The sequence below is a fragment of the Phragmites australis genome, chromosome 14 (genome assembly GCF_958298935.1).
Source record: "Phragmites australis chromosome 14, lpPhrAust1.1, whole genome shotgun sequence".
In the NCBI taxonomy this organism is placed as follows: domain Eukaryota; kingdom Viridiplantae; phylum Streptophyta; class Magnoliopsida; order Poales; family Poaceae; genus Phragmites; species Phragmites australis.
In genome coordinates, this window is record NC_084934.1 from 1,819,768 (window position 1) to 1,830,611 (window position 10,844).

Consider the following 10,844-nt stretch of genomic DNA (forward strand, 5'->3'; position numbering starts at 1 on the left):
TGATCAACGACTTCAGAATGTGCCCGCATAACAGTCTCTCCATTCTACAACCGAAGATCTGATTTACAGTGTGATATGCACCAATTTTTCGCTCTTCCTTGAGGCAACAGGTGATTCTTTCCTCCCTTTTTTAGGCATTAGTAGATTCTCTCCCTTTTTTTTAGGTCATCTTCCATGAGGTGTTCTTTTAGCATCGCAAGTGTCATCATTCTGAGTGGGTTTAGAGAAGCAAATCCATGTTTGTTGCCAGTTAAACTCATCTGAGAAACCAAATTAAAATGTGTTTTGGTTTATATATGATGAATGATTAACAAGGTTGTTGTTTTGGTTTGATAATTTATTGGATTACATGAATATGTTTATGTACTGCAATTATGATCATGACTAATCAAAGTTGCAGGAAGAAATGGAGTTAGAGTGTTTTGTTTATATGCTAGAAAAATTGTACACGTCAGATGATCAGGCGTTCGGGAAATTGACCACGCCGGATGGTTCGGCGTTTAGAAGGATTTCACATCGAATTATTTCAACTCAAAAGAAGAAGTTGAAGTACACGTTGGATGGTCCAATGTTAGGCAGCAGTGCACATCAGAACATTTCAAGCCAGAAGAAAAAATTGAAGTGAACACTGGAAGGTTCGGCGATGGAGTGATATGAATGCCAGAGTTTTTATTGCAGAGAGATTGCAAACTGGCTCTGGTAGACTTGTACTCATCGGATGGTCCGGCGCTCAAAGGAATGAACGCCAGATGATTCGTCGGACCATTTGTTTCAGAGAGGCTGCAAAATAGCATCTGGCAAGTTTGTTACTCGCCGGATAGTCCGATGATTTGCAGTGTGAACGCCGGAGGAGACATCAGACTAATATTTCTAGAGATGATGCAAAATGGCCGATCTGAGGAGTTGAACACGCTGGATGGTCTAGCGCTCAGAAGGGGTAAACACCGAATCATCTGACATTCATGATTTGTCTGGGATGAGTTCTTCAACAGAGAATTTTGACTAATCCATGATGGTGTTGGAGATACTTGTTTGCTTGTCTTGTGTTGTGCAAGTAATAGATGTAACTTGGTGGTCGACGGTGGGATGATCGGGGCTAAGCGAAGTGCTTGATGTTGGACGATCAAGGAGGTCGGGTGGAGTCAAGAGTGATCCTAGCTGTCATATGGAAGTCAAGCAAAGTATGAGAAGATGGATGGATACGACGTGTTGATAAAGTCAAGCGAAGGGGATACCGGTGCAAGTGATAAGGTGGCCTGAGGGATTGAGAGTGGGAGAGACTTACCAGCGGTTAAGATCGCAAGACGGAGTACACATATCGATATTGGGATGCTTGCTTGAGATGAAAACAAGTGATAGTGAGTCACATTTTGAGAATCGTGCGAGATGATTTTGCGGTTTGGTCTCAAAACCATGGAATGATGGAATGCACGTGGCATCATTGCGAAGCTTTCGTCGAGGCGAAACTAAGTCGTGAAGGCGTTACGATGGTCCGATGGATGGAGAAGAAAATAGACAAAAATACATTCGGTGGTATGTAGAAGTGTACTACAAAAGAGAAATATTTTGGGAACAAAGAAACTTGATATCAAGAAAACTTTTAAGGCCTATAAATAGAGAGGTATGACTGTATGGGGAGGCTTGAGCCAGCTATTTGAGTTGTATGTGATTGAGTTTTAGGAGAGGAAGAGAGAAGAGCTTAGTATTTATAATATGTGAGAGCCTTTTGAGAGCAAATATACTTTATAATCTGTTAAAATAAGGCGTTTCACTTTGAGTAATAAAGCTTGTGATTTCCCTCATGCTTCTGTTCATCTCTTTCTATTGGCTTATTTGTTTTGTTTGCAAGTTCTGTGATTTTCTTGTTGAGTTTCGTTTTTGTTGTTGTGTTGAAATTTTTTATCTGATTAGAGTCATTTTTCTTGTTGCTAGAGACATAAAATTCACATACAAATATATATAATTGAATCTTGAAATCTTTGCCTCTAAATCATGAATTTGAATAGTTCCTTCCAAGATGCTTCCTTTTTTTGATTAAAGTGTTTTCTCTTTTAATTGCTATGGCTATGACTCTTGGAATAAGTTTCGATAAAACTTATGGTTCATATATATATCCAAGAAAGCTATGACTTCTTCGATATTTTTAGTTGCAACATGTTTTTCTCTCTGATTTTGTTTCAACTATTTATTTTGAGATGTGTTAGGTGAGTAAATAGGAGAAAACATTATTTTAATTTTTTTAATAAAATACCTATTTACACTCCTCTAATTGCTGTTTTTATCCTAGTTCTCTCTTCTGTTCCAAAGCACACTGTTTACGAGTAATCATTGGAGTACCTGTAAGCCCCCCTTTAGTATGGAGCTCCATTACAGGTGCTGGCTTCACAACTTCACAGGTCATGACGAGTCTGTGCCTTCCGGCCGTTTCCTCGCCATGGACATTCTCTCCATCAACACCCAACATCTGAAAACTCGATTCTTCAGACGTCTGTCTGCAACAAGAACAACATAAACAACATCAGCAGTCTCTGTTGCTTCTTTTGATCAAGTTGTCCCATGATCAGGCTCCAAGCACATGGCGAGGCTTCCATGGTGCCCATGGTGCGCCTATGTCCAACAATGTCCATGGCGAGGTTTCCATGGTGCCCAAGGCCAATCGCGCATTTGGAGATTACGATCGAGGTTTCGCAGCACACGAAGTGGTGGGAGAGGGTGCAGGCCTCGCGCGTGCTCCCATACGAGATTGATGGAGGACGTCAACGAGGTCTTCCACCCAGGGGCGGATCCAGCCCAATGCCAAGAGGGGTGCTGGGCCTCTTACTATTGGATCAAATTTATGGTTTATGGGCTAAAATGATGTATTTTTTCTGAATTTTCTCTTTCTTTCTCCTGGGCTTCTTGGACTTGTGAGCTAAAATGATGCATTTTTTTTCTTCTGAATTTTCCTCTAACTTCCTCTGTCTTCCTGGGCTGGGCCAGCACGGGCCCTGGATCCGCCCCTGCTTCCACCCGCGGAGATAGCAAAACAGGACGTCTCTGCGTGCGCTAGCTCGCGACCGAGGACGGCCGACGGGCTGGAAGACGACGGCGGGGGATTTGACGAGGTCAAAGAGGATTAAGACTGATCGGACGGCTTAAACGTATTCCGTTGGGAGCGTTTCCACGGTGGGGACGAGCGAAATCCACGGTAAATTTGGGTCAAATTTAGATGAGCCGAAAAATTTTCGGCTTAAATAATTACTTATACAATAAAATTTATTTTTTATTATATTTATTATATTTTTATTTGAAATTTTTTAAGAGCTAAATGATAGTTACTCTACATCACAAAATTTTCAGATTTTTTCATGAACTTTGAGAACAATGGAACGGAGTATTTTTTCTGTTACTCCTTTTAACGGGTCATAGTAGTCTAATTTTTTTAAAAATAAATGGATATGTATTTTTGCAATTTATTTTATTTTCGAAATATAAAAATAAAAAAGCTCCCACGTCCTCTCTCGTGTAAAGAAAAAGAAAAAAGAAAATAAAAAAAGAAAAAGGAAAGGAAAAAGAAAAAACGCACGCCACGTCCTCGCGGAGACCCGGCGACGCGAGTTCCCCATCCGCACCCCACCTCCGACCACCATGTGCCACCGCGTCCTCGCCTTCTCCCGGCGCCACCGCCGCTGGCTCCTCTGTGGAGGCGCCGCGGCGGGAGGCTACCTGATCTACCACCACCCGGCCGTCGCCGCCCGTCGCCGCCGCCTCGCGCGCCTCGCCTCCGCGCTCGTGTCCCTCGCCGACGCCGTCGCGGCCGTCGCCTCCGACCTAGCCGGCTTCCTCCAGTCCGACTCTGACGCAGTTCCCCAAACCCTCAAGCAGATCTCCAAGCTCGCCGCTTCACCCGAGGCGTCCGCGTCGGCGTCAGCTCTGTCCGGGGCGCTCGCCACCGGCGTGTTCCGCGGGTACGCCGCCACCTCGGGCTCCGGCCCGGCCTCCGCGGGCGACGTGGCGTTCTCGGACCGCTTGATTGACAGCATGCTCTCCCCCGATGGGGAGCGCCTCGCGTCCGCCGTCGCCGGCAGCTTCGGGCGCCACCTCGTGCTTGCCTTCTACTCCGCGCCGGATCAACCTTCAACGGACTCCTCGCCGGCAAGTTGGGTAGACGTAGTCACCACCGGGAGGTGCCGGAGAGCGATCCGCAGCTGGGTCGAGGTCTTCACGGCCACCGCCGTGGGCGTCTTCATTGACAAGACCATCCACATCAACACCTACGACCAGCTCTTCGCCGCCGCCACAAACCCCGCCTACGGCGCCAGGCTACAACAGCTTTTCGTTGCACTCTGCAGCACCTCCGTCGAGACACTGGTGAAGACCTCCCATAGCGTACTGTCCAGTGACAACAGTACTGATGGAAACGCCAATGTCAGTGGCAACTCCGGCAGCAATGGTGGGGCTGGGGAAGGGTGGGTGGAGATTGTGTCCAGTGCGCTGGCGGTGCCGAGCAACCGCAAGCTCGTTCTGGATTTGACGGGCAGGGCGACATTTGAGGCAGTACGGTCGTTCCTCGAGTTTGTGCTGTGGAAACTGCACGCCGGTGCGAGGGCTGGAGGTGATGCCACGGTTGGGGCTGGACTGCATGCGTTGAGGTATATGAGTGATAGGGCCATGGTGATTGCCACCATCTGCATAGCCCTGTGCTTGCATGTCTTGAATGGCACATGGCTCTCGGTGCCGGCTTGAGCCTCTGGTTGTTCCTTAGTTTTAATTGATGATTGTACAGTTTATATCTATTGGCATGTTGTCTGTATGATTGTGTACGAGTAACAGAGATAGTATAGTATATACGGAAGCTCTAAATTCAAAATGGTGGAAATGGGGAATGGGAAGGAATTTGTTGGGTAAATGTTTTCAAGCTTTCTTGTGTAATAACTCTGGCCTTACATTCAGTTAAAAGAATTCTGTTGATTTAACTTTGCTCCTATTACGCTAATAGTTTTGGCGAGTTCCATTTATTTTGTAAAAAAGATGTGTGATTGCATTTGGCACTAATGGTGTGTTTGGTTTGAGGAGTGGGGTGGTGATGTGTCGTCTCACTCCTCATTTTCTTGCTTGGTTTGAGGAATGGGATGGGTTGATCCATCACCACCTCATCCCTCATAAGCACATGTCTAGTGTAAACATGCGGAATGGAATCATCACACCAAAATTCATGGGATGATCTCATGATGGATCATTTCAGCTAGGATCAATTGATTCCTCAAACCAAACACACCATAATTATTCTATATGAAGTTGAACAGAGGGTTGTTTCCTTTTCTTCCACTAATTATCAATTAACTCTATGCATTTTGTTGCAAATTGCCTTAGCTTCTCTTTGTACTTTGATACAATCTGCTTTGTTCAGCAAGCTATTCAGGAGCGCCACGAGGGTTCAGGAGTTGTTGATTTGCTTTGGTAGTCACACCTAATTCTGGCATCGTCTATTTAACTTGTTTGCTTCTTCAGCTGATGTGGATTGCAGAGACAAAGTAATCTAACAGAGCTTGTATCATCTTCGTTTGCAATTTGGTCAGACAAGCACTTTTCACATAATACCACTGTTTCCCTACCTGTATTTGTATGTTATATCCATCATTTTTTTAAAATTCCCCTGTGGCTAGATTGACTTTGAGTCATATTGATAAAGTTATTTTATTTACTCACTTCTCTTAGTTTGTACTAAAATACTGAGATGTAACTATTTAGCCTAGTTTGTACTGAAGTTCCGAGATGTAGCTGTTAATACTTAGGGGCTTCTCTCTACCTTGTCTGATGGAAATATTTTATTTGATCGAAACTATATTTTCTGCTAGACAAGTTGGGCAAAGGCCCTTCAGATACTTTCTTTGTCTTTACCAGTGCGCATTTTATAAATACTCTGAACATTTGTCGAGAGCTCAAGAGGGTTTTGTGTCCAATCTGGTTCTGTGCTGAATACCAGTTTCTCATGATGAATGGATCAAGAGATCCATCTGTGATCACAAGCATTTACTGTTGAAGTGTCGATGATACCCTGTTAGAGTGTATATCCTTTCTAGAAGTAACTGGACTTAGATTATTTGCTAGATATGTTGGAACAGTACAAAATGGCATGAAGTTTGAGATGTTGATTTGCGTAGGTAGTCACACCTAATTCATTATGTCATCTGTTTTTCATCAGTTTTATTTGATTGCTTGTACACTGATGTGTATGTAATCCACCAGAGCTTGTATCATCTTCCTTTGGCAAGTTTGGGTATATTTTGGCATAGTACTATAATTTGTCTACTTTTGCTCTTTTTCATCATTTTCATAGCTTGCGCGCATGTCATAAGATTGATTTGTGCCATACTGGTAAAGTTTTTGCATCTAATTAAGCCCCGCCCCCCCCCCCCCCCCTTTTTTGAGAAGAGGTTCTCTATACATTGTCTAGGAATTGTTCTGTTTCCTGAGGTCCTCCCTATTTCTGTCCTAGGCAACCTGGTATCTACCTCTTCAGAGTTCAGACATTCTTTGTCCATACATAAGCGCGGTTTGTTTGTAGTACTGTTCAACAATATAATCTTCTGATTCATGGCCTCCTGACTATGAACCTTTGTTAGAAGTTCAAGGAGGGTTTTGTACGAATTCTGATGCTGTGCTGTTCATATCATGTTTCTCACTTTGCTGCTGGGTTCGTCTGGAGCAGCAGCCAGCAGGCCAGCGACCTGTGTTGTTTTCAAATTGTATTGTCCAATCACATTAAATTCCATAGTTGTGAACTTGGTTTGATGCTTTGAAAATATCATTGCCTGCAGGTCTATTAAGTGCTTTCGGGGCGAGGGTCGGAAGAACCTACGGACATCGGTGTCACTGTGTCAAATTTGGAGTGCCTTTGAATCTTCTCAGGCTCAGGTGTGAACCTGTGCATACAGCCCATGCATGTCACTCTCCACCTATTTTATTTCCACGTTTCAAGATCAGCACCTTTCTAGAACACTCAAATATGTACAGAATCAACAGGTAATAATGTTCCAGAACCAAAGACCCTATATTTCCTTGTGGAGAATTGTATTCTGCTGGCCTCCTTTTCATGATAAAAGATGGTTTGACCTGACGCTGTTTTTCTCTAACCTTGCATGAATCAGGCTGCCTCTTGAGTCTTCATCCACCTGCACGCTCATCTGATCTCTGAGCTAGCTCCTCTGTCTCGGGTCGTGATCAACCCTCCATCTACGTGCACTTCTGAACAGCTCTTGGGTCTGGAGAAAGATGTCCAGTTCTAGAAAGCGCACGCCGCCATGGCAGGCACGTATTGGTGGTGAAAACTCTCTTGTCCCCATCAACCCAGTTAATCTGATGGCTCGTCTCCATCTACCATTTCTCATTCAGACAATCCATACTTCTAATCTGATCTGTCACTGCCGAGAAGATGCAAGACGATACACGTCAGCATCGATATGCAACAGCTAACACGTCAGCGTTGTCCAAGCGAAGACACGAACGGCTTCTAGCTTCAGTCAGCTGCTTAAGTGATAAGCATTGTGTTAAGTCATGTTGATGGATAAACTAATGAAGAGAACGGCATCTATCAAGTGTTCTAGAGGAGGCCGTGCTTATCTGCATATCCATTGGCAGGCACGTTGTCGTCAACTACGTGCATACAAAATTGGTGATCTGACCCTTGCTGGAGTATATATGAACAAGGTCAATGGCTCTTTGTCATGGTGTCAAGATTCGGTCAAAATCTAATGGTAGAGCTGTGGTTTCATGATGTATTGTAAACAGATTTTATTCTGGATTTTTGACCCTGTTGCATCTGTCAGGAAATCATCGCTGGTTGTACCTGTTCAGGCATCCGGAAAATTGCCGATGACCTATCCTGCACCAGCAGGTCCTGCGAGATTAGTTTACTTTTTTTTGTTTTGCAGGCTGAGAAAACAGTTTACAGAGAACGAGCGTTGCAGATTCAGGGATTCATAAATTTCAGCACAGATGAGAAGGCCCCCAGACTGCTCGATAAAAGAAAGGAAAAAGATATCTCGGAATCAATATTAACGGAAATTGTTTATCCTGTTGACAATAGGGTTCACAAATGTGACTGACGAAAACCGGACCCAGTGCATTTTTCAAAAACCGGAGAATTCGGTCAAATCCAATTGAATTTTATCAAATTTTTGAATGTTGAATTTGTTCAAAAATCGCTCGGTTTCTAAATGCAAACCAGACCAAATCGGTTGAAAACCACGTATTTGTTGTGAACCCTGGTTGACACTAGTGAGGAGCTCAAGCTCCATACGGCGCTCTTGGAACACATGGAATTCTCGGCAATTCTCGCGGGTATTGACAGAACTCCTGTAAAAAAACACGCGAAGTTCTTGTGTTTCAAACATGCCCGAGGAGAATTTTAAACGTGAAATTCTCCTGTAATTTTTTCTGAGACTAGGAACGCTGCTGTTATGAAAGAAAGAAATTAAAGCATCATGTAGAATGACATCATCACAATGGCATGGAAGCCTAAACCTGTTTATGAAACGCATCATCATGCACGGATCGGAGCATTATTTCACAGCAACCATGCATGCATGTACTCCTAGGTTACTACGATTGATAAGTTGTGATGCTCCTGGGTGTAGATGTACTCCGGAGCTCCGCTGCATGCATGCATGCATCCATGCACGCACGGTCGCCAGGATTAGTTGTGATGCTCCTGGGTGTAGATGTAGTCGGTTTGCGCGGCGAGCGTCCTCCTCGCCATGCACTCGTCCTCGTCGTTCGCCCCCTCGCCGCCGCCGCCGCCGCCGCCGCCTTCCTTCTGCGACGCCAGACCGGAAGTCAAACAGTCAGTCAGTCCTCGAAACGTCCCTTCTCCGTCTCCATATCGTGAAACAGATCTGGACGACACAGAGGAGAGAGAGAGAGAGACACGCGAAGATTAGAACGTACGTGGTGGTCAGGAGAGACAGTGCCAGCAGCTGGCTCCGCCGGATCGGCCCGGCCGGCCATGGCCGACGACGCCAGGAGGAGCACGGCGAGCGCCGCCGCGAGCACCATCATCTTCGCCGTCGCCATGGGGAAAAACAAAAAGAGAATCGATGTCGAAGATCACCCGCACGCTTTGCTGCTTCTTGCTTTCCTCGATCGGAGCCACGCCGCGCCGAGCCGGTTTCGGGAGAGGAATGGTGGGCGAGACGGGGCGGGCGGGGAGCGGTATTTAAAGCCGGACGAGGAGGAGGAGATGACGACTGCAACGGGGCAGGGAAATCGCGACGTGTCCCGCGCGGCCGCCCTTGACCGGCCGGCGGCCTTGACGAGCCGTTTCGCGCGCGTCACGGTGCGCCGGCCGCACGAGTACGTGCACCGCCCGCCACGCGTGCGGACCGTTGATCGGCCGTCCCTCTGTGTCTGGTGTGTATGTCACTCGGCCTCCGTGTTCCTCGCTGTGGCTGTACCCTTGTGTAACAGCCAGTGTTGGGTTGCACCTAATTTAAAAATTGGCTTTCCGTTTGAAACTAAAACCATATGATCTTATCCTTGATTTTCTACCCATCTATCGAGCCTTTTTAGCAGTATTATGGTTTGTTAAGTAACTTTTGTACTCAAACTTACTTGTCGAATTTAGATGAGATGCTGGAGGTGACTTTGAGTATGACAATGAAGTATAAAATGTTAAGGTTACGTCCGCACCTAAGTTATCTAAATTATTGAGCTTAACTTGCTTTCTGCTGTCAGGTTCTCCTTCCATTGAATGGTCGGCCATGGATGTAAAGAACACTAAGCCAGATAACTGATGTATGGGTTTAATCAGATAAAACACGTTTTATTCCAAGTATAATTGTGATATTATTTTGTTGTAACTTGAGTGTATCAGTGTAAAACACTGATTTTTAGAAATTACAATTTTTTTTAAAATTTTAAGATTATTAAATAGCTTCACCAGTAGAATAAATTTAAAACTTATTTATTTTAATCAATCAATCAATATAGGTTATTATTTTGTGTGCATTGCATGTTGAGTTTCGTTAGGAGCTAGGTAAATGCATTAGAGTTTTCTTTCTCTTTCCTTCTTTTTGATGTTTTGAGTGAAAAAAATTTCGAAAATATTTTTACAAAACTCAATAGTGAATAAGTTAAGGATCTTAATGGCCAGAATTCAAAATTCTTATATTCATCATCTATTCAATCGCTAATCATATCTAATCATTCTCTAAGTCAATTCAATTTTTTTAGCAAAAGTTTCTTTTCTAAATCCCTAAATATACCTACAATGTACTTGACCTCAATCTTGCTCAAGTTCAAACTCTTAGCAAGTCTTCTAGAAGGCCTAACAAAAAGTATCTACGAAATCTGTAAATATTCATGAAGTCCTGGACAACATCTTCTTCCCACGCAGTTTCAGAGTTCAAGACGGTCTCAAATACAAATCTTGACAATAACAAAGTTATAGGTCTTGTCCCGAGCTTAAATTTGAACATATGGAAGTCCACTTTTGGATAATGAAGTTAGAAGTTATGGCTCTGAAATCAGTGATGCGCAGATAAGTCCGAGTTCAAATAATTTATCTTGTGATGCATTTTTTAAAATCAAGATGACGTTTTCAGAAGTTCCGATCAATACCAAACTTGTAGATCTTTTCGAGTACTATAAGATAGAGTCCAGAAACTTCTAATTTGGAGTTCGGACAATAGAGATATCATTATCGGAATAGAGGGTTGCGAAAAAGAAAGCCGTAAGCAGCTTGAACTCGAATCTGAGTCATGTCCGGTTTGAACTCCACCTCAACCAGCCGCCCCTAGCCCTATAAATAGGAGTTGCACACCCTTTCCTTCCCACATTCCACACCCCGAGCCCTAGATGCCGCT

At 44.3% G+C, this 10,844-nt stretch overlaps 2 protein-coding genes across 5 annotated transcripts; one reads left to right on the forward strand and one right to left on the reverse strand.

Annotated features, from left to right (window-relative positions):
* The first annotated feature begins 3,511 nt into the window (after positions 1–3,511).
* On the forward strand, positions 3,512–7,835 carry LOC133891148 (protein PHLOEM PROTEIN 2-LIKE A10-like). 4 transcript variants are annotated; one of them, XR_009904148.1, is made up of 3 exons: positions 3,512–4,631; positions 6,801–7,005; positions 7,131–7,835. XR_009904148.1 is itself a non-coding variant. In XM_062331870.1 (3 exons), the coding sequence occupies exons 1-3, from the start codon at positions 3,628–3,630 to the stop codon at positions 7,140–7,142; spliced, it is 1,113 nt and encodes a 370-aa protein (XP_062187854.1). In that variant the 5' UTR covers positions 3,512–3,627; the 3' UTR covers positions 7,143–7,835. The 4 variants fall into 4 exon arrangements, 3 of the variants coding, with proteins under 3 accessions (XP_062187854.1, XP_062187856.1, XP_062187855.1); XM_062331870.1 differs by having other exon boundaries at positions 6,801–6,897; XM_062331872.1 differs by lacking the exons at positions 6,801–7,005; positions 7,131–7,835 and adding an exon at positions 5,390–6,793.
* Positions 7,836–8,478: 643 nt separating this feature from the next.
* Positions 8,479–9,325, reverse strand: LOC133891389 (phytosulfokines 4-like). The gene is made up of 2 exons (XM_062332104.1): positions 8,929–9,325; positions 8,479–8,797 (listed from the first exon to the last, which is right to left on the reverse strand). Exons 1-2 carry the CDS (start codon positions 9,052–9,054, stop codon positions 8,678–8,680), a joined length of 246 nt encoding a protein of 81 aa, XP_062188088.1. The 5' UTR covers positions 9,055–9,325; the 3' UTR covers positions 8,479–8,677.
* Between the last annotated feature and the right edge of the window lie 1,519 nt (positions 9,326–10,844).